An 18,968-nucleotide genomic window follows, 5' to 3' on the forward strand; every position below is an offset into this window, starting at 1 on the left:
AGCCTGTGCTCCGCAATGGGAGAGGCCACAACAGTGAGAGGCCCGCGTACCGCAAAAAAAAAAAAAAAAAAAGAGCCTGCTTCATTGCATTTTCCTCTATACTGTTAAATCTAATTTAAAAAAACTATTGGTATTATCCGTTAATGAGAAATAGTTGAATAAAAATTATGAAAGCTAAAAGACAACCTAGCTAGATGCTGCCAACATTCATTCTGATCATTTTATTTTATTTAGGACGACAATATGAACACAGAATCCATTCTAGAAGAACTCCTTCTCAAAAGGTCACAGCAAAAGAAGAAAATGTCACCCAATAATTACAAAGAGCGGCTTTTTGTTTTGACCAAAACAAACCTCTCCTACTATGAATATGACAAAATGGTGAGACCCTATTTATTTCATTGTTTTTAATGCTACTTATTTTTCTCAAGTCTCCACAAAGTGCTTAATATAAGGAAACATCAGGTTTCTTAGCAAACACAGTAAAAATCAACTTGTACTCATCACATTGTCTTTTCTTAGCCAAGTTATAATTAATTCAAGATAAAGCATTTTCAAACATTGCTTAACTTTACTAAGGCAAATTGTAACTTTAGAACAGTGGTTCTCAACTGAGGGTGATTTTGCCCTCCAAAGGATACTTGGCAATGGCTGGGGACATTTTTGGTCGTCATCACTGCGGGAGGGGGGCAGTTTGCTACTGGCATCGAGTGGGTGGAGGCCAGGAATGCAGCTAAACATCCTACAGTGCCCAGGCTGGCTCCACCACAAAGAATCATCTGGCCCCGAATAGTGCTGAAGGTGAGAAACCCTGTCTTAACAAATGCTGAAAATAAGACTATTTCTGTGCAGCTGAGAATTCTATCACAGTAGAAATACTGAAATACTGTCATAAAATTGAAACAAGATGAAGATGCTTAATTTTCCTGAATAGATTAACCATATGGCAGGTGATCTGAAATGTGTTTCAAGATTAACAAAAAAAATTAAGTGCTGCTTGAAGACTTGCTCTTGGAGGAGTTTATGTCCACACTCGAAAAATATATTCTCTCATCATTAGACTTTGACTATTATGGAATAATTGGAGTGATTCTCACGTGCCCATCTCATCTCCCAATCTCCCTCCTAAGTGTAACGTTAACTTGATTCTGTTCTTTGTGCACCACTGTATATCACGTGAGGCATCTTATATTTTCCTTTTAATTCAGAAAAGAGGCAGCAGAAAAGGATCAATTGAGATTAAGAAAATCAGATGTGTGGAGAAAGTAAATCTTGAGGAGCAGACCCCCGTGGAGAGACAGTACCCATTTCAGGTAAGGGAAGGGATAACATTCCATCGGATGGATGACTCTCCTTTTAATATTTGCTATTATGAACTCAGTATTGGGGGGGATAAAGATGTTGCTAAATGATTCATTAAGACGATGGCAGGTGCTTATATCTGTGTAACCATAGAGAGCATTCTCAACCTCTCTCTGAATCTGGAACATCCCCAGATGGGATTGGGGCCGTTTGCTAAAATTCTATCCACCAACCTGCCTTCCCTGGTGGGAGAGAAAGATAGATGAGTGTGTAGGCCTTAGTGGTCTGACTTGCCTTGGGGTCTGATGATCTCTTTCATCAAACATTGCGCAGCATTTCCAATATGCTACAAGGTACTAGGCACACTACCCCTGTCCCCAAGGCATTTACAGAGCATTATGATGCAGGGAGGTGAGTGTTAAGACGAAGGCGGCAGCGTAGCCATGGTGTCCCAGAACGGAGAAGCTGCACTTCTCACTCCCAGAGGTCAGGGAGGTTTCCTGTTGGAGGTGACACTCAGGTCGGTAAGGACAATGGGAGTTTAGCCCAGCAAAAACAGGAAGGGCAGCGAAACCAAAGAAACAGCAGATGTCACGACCCTGGTAGGTGAAACAGTGTGGCATGTTTGGAGAAATCCGGGTGGTGCTCAGAATTAAGGAGCCCCATGAAAGAGTGAGAGACGAGCCTGGAGAGGTAGCCAGGGCCATATCACAAATGGCTTTGCATAGCACGCTAAGGAGTTTGAATTTTACCCTGAAGTATTTCAAACACTGGTCTCCTACGGAGAGGGTGCCTACAGTACCCCATGGAAGTGACTCGATCTAACACCCGCCCCACTTTTATTATATCAAGAAAACTTATCTTTCTGCTCTAGAGACAGACAGACTGTTCTTCCTATGGTCAGACTACCCTGTGCTACTATGAGGGAACAGTGGCCAAAAAATGAAATAAAATAAAATAATCCAGTCAGTGAACAGTCCATAGTTCCCACTTAAAAAAAAAGAACATTGCCCAATTGGGAAAAACCGGAGGATAGTGTGCTCATGGAAGATGCTTCAAATGAGTATCACCATGGCATGGAATACTCAAAAGAACATGAGCTTTGGAACGCCAGAGCTCCCAGCCCCATTGCTTATATTTGCGTAACCACAGACAACCTTCTCAACCTCTCTCTGAGTTTGTTTCTTCATTTGCAAAGTGGGCATAATCATATATTTTTATAGACTTGAAAGGGAATTAAAATGTTAAATTATCTAGGAAAGAGCCCAGAAACTAGCTGGTATTTAATAAATGGTCTGTATTGTTTACCCACAAAAGCTGAATAAACTAGAGAAGGATCTGGGCAAGACACTGGAATGTTCAAACATTTCACCAAGTATCATAAGGAATAGAAAATGACTTATACTGGGGATTCCCAGGGTGGGACATGACCCAAGGGAGTAAAGTAACAGGGAGACATATTTTCACTCAATATAAGCATGAACCATAAAATGATCAGAATGAGTGGAAATTGGCAAGGATGGCACAGCAAAAGTAAAGGACATTCTATCCCTGAACATATTTTCAAGGATAGAGCAGATGAACATTTTCCAGTGGGCTATAAATACAGTCATGCACTGGGTTGGTGGATAGACCAGAACACTTCTAAGACACCTGTAATGTCTAACATTTTATACTTTTATAATTCTCCATGGTCCAGGGCATTCCTGCTGAGGCCTCAATGTTCACTGCTGTCAGATGCATCATTGCCGTGATTTTCCAAAGCGTAGAGGTGTCTGGGATAATATAAACTGAGGGGTGGAGGATAAAAATAACTAGATTTAAAAAATCTAATTCCAGAGCTAATGTGTATTATATAGGCAAACTCAGTGTTTCTCTTGGATAACAAAAATTTGTAGTTGTACCAGAGTGAACTATAACACAATTATATCTAAATGCACCAAATCTTTTCCCTTCCAGATTGTCTATAAAGATGGGCTTCTCTATGTGTATGCATCAAATGAAGAGAGCCGAAGTCAGTGGTTGAAAGCATTACAAAAAGGTAATTTTTTTAAAATGTCATCAAAGGGAGTCTCTGACTGAGCTCTTTTGAGGCTTAGTGGAGGAAAGATATGGCAATAAAAGGGCCTAGCACCAATAGAGAAATCTGTTGATTTTCCTACCAGCCTCAGAGAATGTGCTGCACTCACCCTTGTTTTGCTTTCGCTTTATTACCTAGAGGAAGCCTGGGCATCGTGTTCCCTTTCCTGCCCAGCACACACCTGGCTATTGTGCCTTCCCCACAGCTAGGAGGAAGCCAGACCACCTGCTCTCCACCCGCTGTGCTTGCCTTTATCAGAGCAAAGTCTAGATCCTCATGGGGCTCTCTCTTGGGTCCCGTAGCTACTGTACTTTGGGTATTGACAGAAAATTATGTCTAATACTTACTAATACTTATCATTTGCCAGCTACTGTGTCAAGTAGTTGGAAACATTTTCTTAGGTAATCCTCTCGACAACTCCACGGCAAGGGGTAATAATACTATTCTCCATTTTTCAGATAAGTGAAATTACACAGACATGGCAAACGTCACATACCTAATTATGGAGAACACATAATTCAATTACCCAAACCCAACTTTTAAACAGTACAGTATAAATGCCAGGCAAAACTGGGAATTTCATGAAACATTTATTTAGTGATTCTTAGGCTGCCCTGGTAACAACCTTTGACAGAAGAGAGAAAATTATTACTAATTTGGCACTATGATGTTTCTCCCTATGATATTTTTATTTTAAAGGTGGGTAATGGTATGAGGACAATATTTAACTCAAACGAGTGACTCTGTTGGTGGAATTTCAGATATTAAGCTCCCAGATGGGGGAAGATTTTACTTCATTTAAGTTTTAGATTCGGGCTCTTCTCACTACCCTTCAAATTACACCACTTAGACAACCACCTCCTCTACTTCAATGCAAATACATCCTTTTTCACTCATAGGGCTTAGTTTTCCCTTTGTATGAAAGGGTTTAGCAACCTATTCTGTAGGAGAATCAAGTGGTCCAGGTAAGAGAAAAGCCTCCCTCTACCTGCCGCCAGCTTGTTGACGTAAGAAGGGCATCCTTCTTAGAGTCACACAAATCTGCGAACAAGTGCTGCTTTGCTGTGTCATCTATAAAACCATCTAACGTCTCTGGGTCTCAGTTTCCTGACCTGTAAAATGGGAGATTAGATTTCTTTATTCCTAGAGCATTCACGAGCCAGCAATGAATGACTCATAAATACATTAAAGAGTCCGACACACAAACATGAACCACTGTGTTATAGCGGGGCCTCCAGGAGGAGCTCTAAGATGCTGCTTCCCATTCAGTCTCCTTTGGGGGGATTTGCCAGGGGCAGTTGCTATGGAGACACCCCCTGTGTGCAGCTATTTGTCACGCACTAGGGTTCTGTGTGGGTCTTTCTGGAACTATATATGGTAGGCAGGTTTGGGTAGGCCCTGGGCAGCTCATGTAAAGGCTTATAGAACATAAAAGGAAAGCAGAGAGAGAAGCAGAAGTGAACCTCTTAGCCCCTCATAAGCTGCAGAGAGACCCTATCACTAAGGCTGCCATATGCATAGTAAGCCATTTGTATCATTTAATAATGCTTTGGGATGCAGGTAAAAAGACACCAAACAGTTGCTGAAACAGATACATGTTTGTTCCTCTTCCATGGCCAGAGGTAAGCAAACCTAGGGCTGGTGCAGCAGCTCAATGAAGTCAGTAGGAACCCTGGCTCCTTCTAGATTCTGCTCTGCCACCCTTAAGAGGTTCCCAGAAAGGCTCTGAGCTTTCCCAGAAGCCCCTCTGCAAACTTTTGCTCGTGTCTCGTTGGCCAGAACTGTGTCTCATGGCCATCTCTGTGTGCAAAGGAAGCTGGAACACAGGATCTGGCTTTTCCAGCCTCTGTGCTGGAAGACAGCAAGAGAGAAGGCGAGTGAGATCAGCTACCATGGCTCTGAATTCAGCTGACCCGATGTGAATAAACTGTATCCTTCTTTCCAAAAATCAAAACTGTAGGGGGTTTGGCAGGGAAGCTGGCATCTGGGCATTGGAATATAGTAGAAAAAGCCTGGGCCCGAGTCTCAAATACGCTATTGACTAGATTTGTGAACTTGAGCAAGTTGTCTCTGCACCTCAGTTTACTTGACTCTGTAAGAGTCATGATAACAGTAATAGCTCTCCCCAAGGTTGTTGAGTAGGTTCAATGAGATAGTGTGAGGGAAAATATGCAAATGTAAAGTCCTATACACATAATCAATATATGAGTTCCTCTTATTGTCATTATTAGATGGTGGGAGTGTTGCAATGTGGACTTTTGGACTTGGCTGGAAAACAATTAGTTCCCCAGGAAACCAAATCCATGTAATAGAAAATAATAGGAATCCTGGTACATGGAGACCAGGAGCTTATAGAGCAGGAAGGCAAGAAATGTGCCCAAGGAACTGCAATGACCATTTGGGACCAAGGTCAGAAACTAGTGTTTTGTAATCTTAACTTCTCTTGCTTTTTGTGACTTTTGTAATAATTTCCCATTAATATTTGGTAAAGTTTTTTTATGCCAGAATTTTCAGCTAAGCTGAGCTGGGTTAAACTAAGGGAATGATATCATTAAAGCCCACTGTTCACTGAGCACCTACTCTGAGCCAAACACTGTGCTGGATGCTTTACACACATTGGCTCATCTCCTCCCAAGGACCCAGCAAAGTAGATATTATTATCTCCAAACACTTCCTTGAGTCATGGTTGTAAAGAAGGGGTTTTGTTTGTTTTTTTTGGTTTTTGTTTTGTTTTGTTTTTTACTTTATATTAAAGTTTATTATTCCATTTGGAAAATCTACTGTACAGGGACAAACCCATTGGATTAAGCAGAGTTTTGCTAAAAGCAAAAGACTATCAACTCTTTGGAATATTCCTGATTCCAGCCCAGAGTCGGGCCACAGGACTTTGATCCCAGGAGTTCTCCTGGGATCAAAATAAGGAATCCTCAAGATGAATACAAAATCAAGAAGGAAAGAGTTTAAGTCACACGGAGAACCAGCCCTCCCTACCCGGAGAGTCTTCTTGAACTGTTCTCTACTAAGACCTTGTAGGCTCCTATGCTGCATTTCGAGAGAGGTGAATTTGTTGTAGACACAGTATTATACTCCAATATTAGAATTTCGTTTCTTTGGATTCAACATTGCCCTAGTCCCATGGTTTTTTTAAATATGCACATATTTCTAGAAAAGTAGCCCCATAAACCGTTTATTCCTTAGTGGAAACAGGTCAAAAGTCACAGAAGACCAAGAAGGGATGAGGAACTGTTCTAGCTCAGGAAGAACTAGATAACTAAATGCCATGTGTGTTTCTAGATTGGATCCTCGATCAGAAAAAGTGAATGATTACAAAGGGTATTATTGGAATAACTGGAAAAGTTTTGAATACAAAATATATATTAAGTAATAGTATGGTATCAGTGTTAAATTTCTTGAATTTGATAATTGTATTACGGTTATGTAAGGAAATGTCCTTGTTAACAGAAGTTACACGCTCAAGTAGTGATGGATGACATTATTTAGGTCATGATATCTGTGACTCACTCTCAAATGGTTAAGCAAAATACAATAATGATAAAAAATTTTAATAATAATAATAATGTGTATGTACAGAGAGAAAATGAGATGAAACAAACAGTTAAAAGCTGGTGACTGTGTGAAGGGTATATGGACATTCACTGCACTATTCTTGCAACTTTTCTGCGCATTTGAAATGTTTCAAAATAAAAAGCAGAAGGGGGGGGGAGTATATGTTTATTGGAAACTTCTTTTCTTCTTGCTAAGATTTAGTCCTACTCTAAAATCCTAACACCAAGCTGATGCATATATGTAGTTTCTAGCAGTATTTTTTAAAGACTGATAGAAGTTATTGTGTTGTTCTTACTAAAACATGATTAGACTTTTCTTTTTGGCTTTGTAACTTCTGAGGGAAAGACTTATATCCTTTGGGAACCATTTGCCCTTAGGCTGGTTGCTAGCAAAATGAGGTTTTCATTGTTTTCTGATAACAGCACTTACTGAATGTGTTTCTTCTCTTGGGCCAACGTTTACTCATGCTGTGCTTTCTTCCTGCCTGCTCCCCAGAGATAAGGGGCAACCCCCATCTGCTGATCAAATACCACAGTGGGTTCTTCGCCTACGGGAAGTTCCTGTGCTGCCAGCAGAGCTGCAAAGCGGCCCCAGGATGTACTCTCTGGGAAGCATGTAATGTGACCCCTCTGTTGGGCTGGACCCTGGGTGGACGATGCCCTTTAGGCAAACCTGGCAAATGCCAGAAGAGCTCGCCAGTTCAGGAAAACAAGATGTGCCACATTGGTCAGCATCATGAATATCCAGCTTCGAACATGATATCTAGCAAATGAAATCTAATTCCAGGGTCAACTGAGTCATGTTCCTTAAAATAATAACAATATGAACATCTGCCATTCATTCATGTCATGAGAAATATTTTTAAACGGAAATCATAAATCAAGCAAGGAGCTGTTTATTTCCTCCCAAAATTCTTCCTGGTTGAAGATAAACTCCAGATGGGTAGAACGTGGTGAACATATCACCATGGTGCACAAACTAACATCACAAACTTAAAAAACCAACATTCTTTTCAAAAATATGTCCAAGGATAAAATTTAAGTAACACTTTTAATCACCATATATACCAAAATGATGGATGGCCAAGTTTTCAAAGATATATTTAACGTGGTTTGCCATTCTGTACATGTTTGCTGATTTCTTAATAACATCACAGAAAGTAGTGTAGGGTTTGCTTTACGTGCAATCGGATTCTACCCAGAGTTTTATTCCCAGGGAAATCTGCCTGACACTTTATCCAGGGACAGAAAGCCCACTGAGTGGCTTTGAAGGGCTAACGGAGGGAAAGAATTATGCTGGTTTTTGCTTGTGCCCTACGGGGTCCTACTGTATCACCAGGATACTTACATGAAGCAGTCATATACTTTAGAAGTTTATCATTGTTTAACAACATGAAGTTGTTGATAAATAAGAAGGAGAACTTATTGTGGTAACAGTTTTACCAGCCTGGACAAACTATGCTTGGACTATAATGACTTTAAAGAATTAAATGAGATCAGCTGCATGATAACAACTTCAAGAACTGTAAAACAAGGATGTGAAATATTATTCAAATTCACCCTACAATAGTATTGACCCCCGACAATCGTGTTAATGTTACTATGGGTAATTTTACAACAAAATCAGTGACTAGGGCTTCCCTGGTGGCGCAGTGGTTGAGAGTCCGCCTGCCGATGCAGGGGACACGGGTTCGTGCCCCCGTCCGGGAAGACCCCACATGCCGCGGAGCGGCTAGGCCCGTGAGCCATGGCCGCTGAGCCTGCACGTCCAGAGCCTGTGCTCTGCAACGGGAGAGGCCTCAACAGTGAGAGGCCCGCATACCACACACACACACAAAAAAATCAGTGACTAAATATTCATTGTATTTCCCATCTCAATTAAACTATACAATGAATATTTATTCATCTTAATTAGATCCCATTGCCCTTTATACTCATGAATTGTAATGATTTAATGAACTATACAGAACGGACTGTGCATGGATCTTCCCTCCAGTGTGAAGGGCCAGAGAGTAATGTCTCCTTACAGCATTAATCATTTACCCCAATGATTCTGTCTATGGTCAGCATTATTACTCAGCAGGCCAGATTCCAGCTCTGACTCTGCCCTAACTCCCTGGTAAAGAGCAGGAAAACAGGCCAGAGAGAGCATTACCTTGGGATTATCCTCCTGGGCCCTGTCTGGGTGGCACCTGCCATGTGTCCTGAGTGCCAAAGGCTCTCTGCCGGCCTCTGAAGAAAACTACAGAACGTAGTAGAGGTGTCATGGCTTGCAGACAGCTGTGATATTGTCTGTCTGCCTAAGTGTCACTTCTTCCCTCGGCCTCCTCCTCTGCTGAGCTACAAGGCAGCCCGCAGGCACATCTACTAGGAAGGGAACAGTTGGGCATCTTTGCTTCCTTCTGTTTCCAAAATGCCATGGACCATCCTCTGTCCAAGGTATATATGGCCTATAAATAAGCTGACCATACACCCCAATTTGCTTGGGACAGTCCATCCTGCAGCTGGGGACCTGGCATAATTATTAAAAGCCTACCCATCACTGTCAGAAAGGTTCCAGCTGAGTCAATACACCATATGGTGACCCCACTTATAAGACATACAATGGCTTCACCCTCACAACCTGGATGTCTATCTACATGTGTGAGTAGAAAGAAAAACCAGCAAGTATCCTAACAACGGGGTGGTGGGGGGAAGCATAGGATAAGTTTGTTCACTTATAAATCAGCTATTTCTATGCATCTTGTATGAGCTGATCAAAGAAGAATCAGACGTGGATTCTGAATCCTAGGCTCGTAGATACTACCCAATGAGATTAGATATCTGTTACTCAGAGACGAGGTAGAAATGTGGCATAAAGTAACAGTTTATAGAATTTAGAGGACCTTGAATTTCTTATCCACTTGGGAAGATACTGATAATCAATGGTGAAGTGGTATCTGAGTTGGGTATTATACAGGAAAGCAACAGAATCACTCCAGATGTTCTAAGTTCATGTAGTCTGGAGTATTGCTCACACAATCTAGTTCACTCTTTTGATTCATAACATTGGGTGTTTTGCTTTGTTTTATTTAAAGTTTTTTCTGCTATTACTTGGTTTTACTCTTCAGATGCTGATCTGCACATTGAACCCAAAGAAGAAAAACACAGAGTTCCCATCTTCCCAGACAGAGTGGTAAGTCAACATTTCAATTTTTTTCATAGTCAAGATATATTAAATAAACCAAGAGTTGCCAAATTCAAGACTGGAATACATGGGCTTCATTCAGAATGCCCAGCAAAGAGAGAGAAGACGTGACCTATCGCCAACAGCCATGGCAGTAGCAAATAATAAATTCAAACAAAGAACCATTTTATGTTTTTTTGCATTTAACGACTGGGCCTTTTTCTAACCTGTAAACGCAAAAAATGATGTATGTGGGAGAAGCCCTTAAGATGGCATCGCACATAACAGGCAGCTATATTGGCTGACATTCCTCCCCCACCACCAGCATGGCTAAGTCTGCCTCGTGTACGTATCCTGGCAAAGGAATGGGACCCCATAGGGCACAAGCAGAATATAATTCTTTCCCTCCATTATCCCTTCAGAGCCACTTGGTGGGCTTTCTTCTCTGTCCCTGAGGTATGTCATTACCTCAGATGACATAAAATTTCCCAATTACTAGTAGTCATGAGAACAGCCTCTAAAGTGATCCATCCAATGTTATAATCCCATGACTCGAAACGTCATTTCAAGTTAAAACATCCCCCCCTTCCCTTAGCTCAAGTCTGCATTCAGAGGGCAGCCTGCTTTGGGGGAGAGGTCAGGGAGAGGCTGACCTGGGGGAGAGGTCAGGGAGAGGCTGAGATTTCTGACACTTTCAGGATTGAGGCCCAGGAAGAGAGGGTATAATGAAAAAGAGACAGTCATACGTGGCCACTCCCATCATGATTTGGTAGTGGTGGCTTCTGGGTGAGACAGTTTTCCAATGCTGATTCTTTATCATACAGGACACTTTCGTGGATTTCCCCCTGGGGTGGAGTTTTACGACAGAGCAAATGTCTTGACCCTTAGCTCTTCCGGTTTCTAGCCCTCAAACTTTCTACTGGGTCCATTCACTCATCTAGGGCAGAGTTCCTTTCAAGGTGGCTCCCAGCCAACCCTCACTCAAGGGTGGAGTTGGCCTGCAGGAAAACAAACAAAACCTTGATTGCTCTGCTTAGTAAAACTGTACGTGGCTTGCGCTCCCTGCTTTTAGGCTTCCCAGGTAGGTGTCAGCCTCCTCAAATGCCAGGAGACACATAAAATGGCCTCCCTGTGGTTTTCTGGAAGCTCACCTGAAAGTAAGGGAGCATCTCCATCCACCCATCAGCTCTGTGGTGTCTTGGGTACTTATTTTCACCTACACACATTCACACGTACTTACTTCTCTCTTTCTATCTAAGTTAAAACCATATAACTTTTGTAAACCAACATGAAGGACAAAAAGAAATCCATTATTGTCATACGTTGAATTTTTGTCTCCCCAGATTCATGTCCACCCAAAACCTCAGAATGTGACCTCATTTGTAAAGAGGGTCTTTGCAGATATAATTAGTTAAGGATCAAGATGAGATCATACTGGATTAGGATAGATCATAAATTCAATGACTGATGTCCTTATAAGATGAGGGGACACAGAGAGATACACAGAGAAGGAGGCCATTTAAAGACCTAAGCAGAGATTGGACTTATGCCGCCACAAGCCAAGAATGCCTAGAACCACCAGAAGCTGGAAGAGGCAAGCAAAGATCCTCCCCCACAGCCTTTAAGTGAAAACTTCATTTTGGACTTTTGACCTCCAGAGCTGTGAGAGAATAAATTTCTGTTGTCTTCAACCACCAGATGTGTAGTAATTTGTTATGGCAGCCCTAGGAAACTGATGGAATTTTTAAGGTTTGGGAGTTTTAGTCTGTTATCAGTGATATTGCTTTTTTTGGTTTGGATACATGCTCCAGCCCTGAAGCTTGAAAATTACGGCTCTGTAAAACACCTAAGAGCAATGTCCAGAATAAGCGAAGGTCAATTAGTGGTTACCTAGGGGCAGGATGGGAACGGGGACTAACTACAAATGGGCCCGAGAGATCTTACAGGGGTGATGGAAAGATGCTAAGACTGGATTGTGGTGATGACTGCTCAACCTGATAAATTTACTAAAAATCACTGAATTCTACACTTACAAAGGGTGAATTTTATAGTATGTGGTATGTAAATTATACGCTAATAAAGTTTATTTTAAACAAATCTAAGAGCAGAGGATAATTTAGGAGCCCAAAACCATGGCATCTAGTCTCTGGCAAGTAATTCCCTCCCCCTCCCTCCCCCGTTTCTCCCTTCCCCATTCTTCCTTCCCCCTCCCTCCCGCCCTCCTCCCTTCCTCCCCTGTCTCCCCTCCCTTCCTCCCTCCCCTCCTCCCTCCCTCCCTGCTCCCTTCCTTCCCTCCTCCCTCCCTCCCCCTCCCCCGCGCTCCTTCTCCTTCCCTCCCCTTCCTTCCTCCCTCCCCCCCTTCCCTCCTCCCTTCCTTCCGATTTTTTAAAATTTAAGAGCTAATATACTGTGGTTGTTAGTCCCCAGTTCATGCATCTGCGCCTCACTGTGATGCACTAAAATCTCTTATCCCCCGAAGCTGAAGGTCCCTCGAGCAGTTCCTGTTCTCAAGATGGATGAACCATCTTCAAGCACCGCTCTAGCTCAGTACGACAGCGACTCCAAGAAAAACTGTGGCTCCCAGTCAAACGTCAACACGTGGTTTATGCCCAGAGAAGACTGCCCTGACTGGTGGCAAGTAAGAGGACTGAAAAGGTAAACCCCAGCTTCCAGTCTGGCTGTGCGGCGCACAGAGTAGACACTGCCCCACTGCCTTGGAGCTGAGCCTCAACTCGGTCCACACAGGCCTCAGCTGACATAGAGATGCCCTCCGAGAAAATGGTCGGTGCCTGAGCCGGAAGCCTGGGTAGCGGTGGCCCTGCTGAGACTCAGTGGCACAGACTTTCCATTTAGATGATCATATCTAATGATCTAAGTAATACTTGAGCATTTTATTCCCTTTCCTTTCTCTCCCCTCCACCTCCAAATAACCCCATGTTCCAGAACACCAAATCTTTCAACTATATCCTCTGTCTGAGAGAGCTTCGAGTGGGTTACTTTTTAATGCACTTCGGCATCACTGGCCAAATGACTAGTCGATCGAGTGAGGCCATGGCTGCCTTCTCAGGATGTACACCTTCGCCCACACAGTCTTCTTTGCCAGTTCCTCTTTTCACTTAACATCTGGGACATTTTTCCCATTTGAATACATGAGAACATACTAAATTTTTAATTTTTTAAAGTTTTAATTGTGGTAAAACGTCATGTAAAATTTACCACCTTAGTCATTTTGCAGTGTACAGTTCAGTGGTGCCCATTACATTCCCAGTGCTGTGCAACCTGCCTGATTACTTTGAATGTCTGTATAGTATTCCCCCATGTGGATAAACCTAAGCGATGCACAATTGATGGATACTCTCCACGTGCTCTTCAAAACCACAAAAAGGCTAAATAAATCGCTTAGCATTTTTTTTCACTTAGCATTTTTAAATGAGCGTTTTCTTATGAAGAACTGAAGGGAAAAGCTATGTTCGTGAGCAAGGCTGTTTGGGAAGCTGGGGAAGGAGGCATTGCTGTGCTGGGGCTTCTCCAGGCATTCACTGAAGTGTGGTTTTGAGAAAGACCCTGGGCTGTGAAGGCAAACAGGAAGTAGGTCCTACATTCCAAATAACACAGCCTTTGGACTTGGAGAAGTCAGTACTTCCCCATGCTCCGCTTTGCACCCCAAATGAGACAGATAAAATGATGGGTGGCAGAGGATGCAGAGAATCCTGCAGATCCATCTGTGTCCACATGGAGTTAAACGGTTTGGTATTTTCAGGACTTTCCTTTGCAATCATAACAGCAAAGAGGAAAATAACTTATTTTAAAATATATCAGCAACAGAACGCTTGCATACATACAAGAAAATCAGGGCAAACCCAGTCAAGATGATTTATTAATCCAAGTTTTCCTTTGTTTGGGGTCATTATGAGCCATTATTAAAAATTCTCTTTTCTTTAGGCATCCTGTCAAACTACTGCTTTTTAGTGGAGTCCCTGCAAGGATGAAAATGTGAAAATGACTCATTAGCTTCCATTTCCAAACCAAGTGACATATATGGGTCAAACTGTGAAAGCTGAAACATATCTAACAAAACTACTTTTGTCATTTAACATTTATAAACAAACATCAATTTATGAAGTGCATCCCTCTTTTTTGTAGCAGTGAAGAGCTGGCATGCAGTAACCAAAGGGAAAGAAATGCTGTAGGCCACAGCACCCTAAAGATGTCACGGTAAATCACATTCAGATATTCTTTCACACCCAGGATTTCTTCCTTTGGCAGGAAAACTAACCACATTTGGGATAATTCTGCAACTAGCCTTTACTTTTTAAGGTAAATATAAAACAGATCCAGCTAGTTTGCTTCTCTGAACCCTGCAGGTGGTCTGAGTTGATGGCTTCTGGGTCACGCTGAAATTTCCCACCCATGGTTCATGATATACACTGGTGTTCTCGTGAACACGGACACACCGGGCTCAGGCATCTCTAGCAGGAGGGAAACCAACGTAGAGTTGAGTAACTCTTCTCTGAGAATAGCTCTATGCACAACCAAGATTTTCTCTAGCTTTGTATCACGGCTCTCCCGGAAGCATCCTCATTTATTTCACGAGCCTGCTCTTCTGACAGAGTCCAAGAAATCTACATTCCTGGGGGCCTTCTGTATCAAGGAGCCAACTTCTCATGAAACTGGGCATGAGCTCAACTTTTAAGCAATCCTCTCTTCACTTTGCTGACACCTTCCCAAGTGCAGAAAAGGGAAAGCTAACAGTCCAGATTTTACTCACATGGATGAAAGCAGGGTGGGATCTGATATGGCACTGGGAGGCACCTGGATTATTTCTTGGTGGGGTTTTTTTTTTTTTTTGTATTCATGTCATTCCCTCTCTTCTTAAGGGGATCCCCTGAGTCAAGTTCATCTGAAGAAGAGGAAAACCTTGATGACTATGAGTGAGTTTTGAAAGTCCTCTGTGTTTCTCTAAAACTAGACATAGATGTTTCTATTGTTTTCTCCCCCTAAGGTTACAAGCAGATGGTTCAGACTTGCTCAGGAGGCTGTATTTACATGGAGGCACTCATGTGAGGTTCTGGGCCATGTATCTGGAGGATGGGTGACAAGGAACTGGGTTGTTGCTAATGAAAGTATTTTTCCCCAGTCTGGATGATCTAAACCAGCTGCACACATTCCTGGGATCTATCACACACCTGGCCTCGTCTTCATTTCGCTTTGACTTCATAGATGCAGCCCATGACATTTCTGCTGATTATTTCTTCCCTGGAGGCTCCTTGCCAGGATGATGTTTGAAGGCTCTTATTAGCGTTGAGTCCAATTGTGAAGTTAGTTATGATGCAGTAATTTTACAAGGTAGCACAACCGAGCCTTGAATATCACAGCATTTATGTTGAGAGATTCCTATTCCTAGAGTGACCTTATCATTGAACATCCAAACTAGGACACTTTAGAAAGAGAAAGAGTGCACTGCTCAATGTTACATCTGGACATCAGGCATAAACTGGACTCCTCTGGGCAAATAAGAACGTGTGATCGCCCCAATTATACTGAGACAGGGTGGTCTTAAGTGGTTGTTAAGGTCCTTTCCAAAATCTAAGACTCTACCATTCGACAACAAATAGGGACAAAATAATCGTCTCCTGGACTTAAAGTCTGGCATTAAGGAGAGGTGGGAGTAATGGCACAGTGCATCTCTCAGACACCTGCTACCCAACAGCGACCAATTCAGTTGGACACTAGGATAACACATATTTCTAGTTCTGGTTTTGTAGGAGTGCTGTTATTGATTCATTGGCTACGGGCGCAGTGAGAGCATTTACAAAGTACATGTCACTCTTCACCACCTTCTAGTTCCCCTTCAACTGTAGCTTCTTCCCCAACATCTACCCTCTGGAAAGCAACTACTGGAATCATTCAAACTAAGATAAAAATGACTGAGATACAAAATGTAAAACCGACAGCTAGTGGGAAGCAGCCGCATAGCCCAGGGAGATCAGCTCGGTGCTTTGTGACCACCTAGAGGGGTGGGATAGGGAGGGTGAGAGGGAGGGAGACGCAAGAGGGAAGAGATATGGGAACATATGTATGCGTATAACTGATTCACTTTGTTATAAAGCAGAAACTAACACACCACTGTAAAGCAACTATACTCCAATAAAGATGTTAAAAAGAAAAATGACTGAGAAATGCTAGCACAAAAATTATTCAAAGATATTTATACTTTAACAGGTGACAAAGACTTAAACCAAAGGGAGAGAACCTCTAATCATGGATTTTAGTCTTTCGCATTTAGATGAATTGGAAGGTTTTCTTTGACTTGGAAAGCCCAGATCTGACCATATAGACAGTCTCTATCTCCATCATTTCTAGATTCCAATGGGGTGTGAGAGGCGTGCATTGGGGAAATGATCAGGAAAGATATGCAGGCCCCACCCCAGAATCATAACCGGGTGGCGGAGACTTAGGAATCTGAGTGTTTAGCAGCTCCTCAAGTGATCCTCTTGAACAGCCAGGTTTGGAAAACCCTGATCTGGGTCAATGCCTCATTTTACAGGTGAGAAACTTAAGTGACAAGTTATGCAATTAAAACCTATTAATTCTCAAAATGGAATTCCTTTCTATTGCAGCTGGTTTGCAGGTAACATCTCCAGGTCACAATCTGAGCAGTTACTGAGACAAAAGGTAAGTAGTCTAGTCTTTAAAATAGCCTCTAAGAATGTCTTTCTATTGTTGGGCGTGGAGGGTAATGCACTGCTCATAGAAATCTTACTGCTAATTATACAGTCAAGACGTCATAGTGTTAATTGCCCACCCTGTGGGTTACCAGGCCCTTCACATCTAGCCACTTCCTCTAAGCCCAGTGCTCTATAATAAACCACTCCAAAATTTAGTGGCTTGAAACAACAAGCTTTATGATTCTTCACCGTTCTGTGAGTCAGCTGGGCCGGCAGTTCTGCAGGTTTTGCTCAGGGCCACTCATGTGGCTGCATTCAGCTGGTGGATTGACTAAGGGTGGGCTCAGCTGGGGTAGTCAACCAGGGTGCCATATTCCATCTGCATGTGGCTAACTTGGGCTTCCTCACAGCATGGTCATCTCAAGGCAGTGGCTGAAGAGGCCAAGCCCCACAGTTCAGTGCAAGCAATTACAGAGTCTCAGCTTTTGCCACGTCTGCTAATGTCCCACTGGCCAAAGCAAATCACCTGGGCCAGCCCAAAGTCGATGTGGGAGGGGACTACACAGGGCAGGAATATACAGAGAGATGATTTACTGGGGGCCACCTGTACCTCATACTTCAAGCCTGTCACTAAAACCATTAGCACCTAAACCGGAGTACAGCAGATGTAATGGGGAATAAATCTATCGGATTTTGGTACTAATTGGTAATGGACTTTCCAATTGCAAACTCTTTTGACCTACAAAAGTGACACTTTGCTATAGTTCCACCTAATACGACACACACCAATTATTTCTTGGAGGGGCCCTAGTGAGAACGTGGTGGTCACTACCTAACTCGCTATTTCGCCACATGCACAGTTTAATATCCACTTCGTCTAAATCTAAATCTGCTTAGAATCAGCACATTACAAAAGACAAGTTGAGCATAAATTTAATAAATGATTTGTTCTGCATCTTTGGTTTTCTAAAACCTTCCAAGGGCATGATATGGTGATATGTGGTTTTAAATTTTATTTCTGAAAGATGAAAACGTTAGGCTTGCACAAACACAAAACAGGGAAAATTATCAGAGAAGGTTAAAAATTAACTGGGGAGGAAGAGTTGAAGCACACAGGGTAGATCTATAAAGACACTGAGTGAGAGAAGGAGGAAAGCTAAACCAGGGGTCCCTTCTGTGCCAACTGGTGAGTAATCTGTACCATCAATGTTTAAAGTGGATCTAAAAGATCTACTTTCCGACCAACCTACCAGGGCAAATCGTTTTCAAGAATAATGAAAATGTTTTCTGTCCCTTCCACACTCTCCTTCCTATTTAGGGAAAAGAAGGAGCATTTATGGTTAGAAATTCCAGCCAGCCGGGAATGTACACAGTGTCCTTGTTTAGTAAGGCTATGAAGTAAGTATGATGCGGACTTCTTTCAGCTTCTTGTGTATGTTCCTTGAATATGCTGGTCATTCAGTCACATTTGGGGATAAAATCCCATCTTTAAGCTCTGGAATTTGGGATCAAAGTATTTCTGTGGAATGTGACCATTCGTAGTTGCCTTCCCCCGCCCCACCCCGTACTATCAAGAGGCTGTTTTCTGGGCGATTCTCTCCTGCCCATCCCAGACCGCAGCAGAGCGCCCAGTGCATGGCGAGCCTTTAACATTGGTTAAAGGCATCCTGCGTCATTCCCCCTTGATTCATCCTAAGCCTGGAAAGAGAAAAATAATAGCAATGGTGCCTCTACACTCTTGGCCCTAGCCACCTGCTGAGCTGAGAAACCTAGCCCGGTGTCTGGTTTTTAGTAAGTCTTTCCAGTGCGAGCAGGAGGTTGAATCAGTGTAGCTGTGTTCCCTGCATGGCTTCTTTCTGGGGTGCTGTCCTGTTGGTGTGGTTAAGAGTTCTGGTGTTAAGCTGCACCTCTCAGTCCAAATCCTGACTCTGCCATTTCAAAACGTTATGACACTAGGCAAGTTTCTTAACTTCTGTGCCTCAACTTCCTCATCTGAAAAGTGGACATAATAACCATTATTATGTTCTATGGATGAAGTGGGTTAATTCACAAATTGGATCAGAACAGTGCCTGACACAGAGCACACACTTAATAAAGTAATAGTAATCACTAGCATTGTTGTTGCTGGGAAACAGTAATTCTACCTGCCCTCCTCCCCCGCATGCTTAGGTATATAAGGCCCCACG

General features: G+C 42.6%; 1 protein-coding gene across 1 annotated transcript in view; it reads left to right on the forward strand.

Moving 5' to 3' along the window:
• The first annotated feature begins 234 nt into the window (after window positions 1-234).
• Window positions 235-18,968, forward strand: part of BMX (BMX non-receptor tyrosine kinase) — a 42,453-nt gene continuing 23,719 nt past the window's right edge. The window contains exons 1-10 of the mRNA XM_082681317.1: window positions 235-381; window positions 1,209-1,313; window positions 3,262-3,343; window positions 7,445-7,564; window positions 10,059-10,123; window positions 12,594-12,769; window positions 14,258-14,329; window positions 14,992-15,045; window positions 16,735-16,789; window positions 18,101-18,180. Coding sequence (XP_082537443.1) covers window positions 244-381; window positions 1,209-1,313; window positions 3,262-3,343; window positions 7,445-7,564; window positions 10,059-10,123; window positions 12,594-12,769; window positions 14,258-14,329; window positions 14,992-15,045; window positions 16,735-16,789; window positions 18,101-18,180 — 947 coding nt within the window. The 5' untranslated portion in view covers window positions 235-243. The remainder of the gene's footprint in view (window positions 382-1,208; window positions 1,314-3,261; window positions 3,344-7,444; window positions 7,565-10,058; window positions 10,124-12,593; window positions 12,770-14,257; window positions 14,330-14,991; window positions 15,046-16,734; window positions 16,790-18,100; window positions 18,181-18,968) is intronic.

This window comes from Grampus griseus (genome assembly GCF_964374135.1).
Source record: "Grampus griseus genome assembly, chromosome: X".
In the NCBI taxonomy this organism is placed as follows: Eukaryota; Metazoa; Chordata; class Mammalia; order Artiodactyla; family Delphinidae; genus Grampus; species Grampus griseus.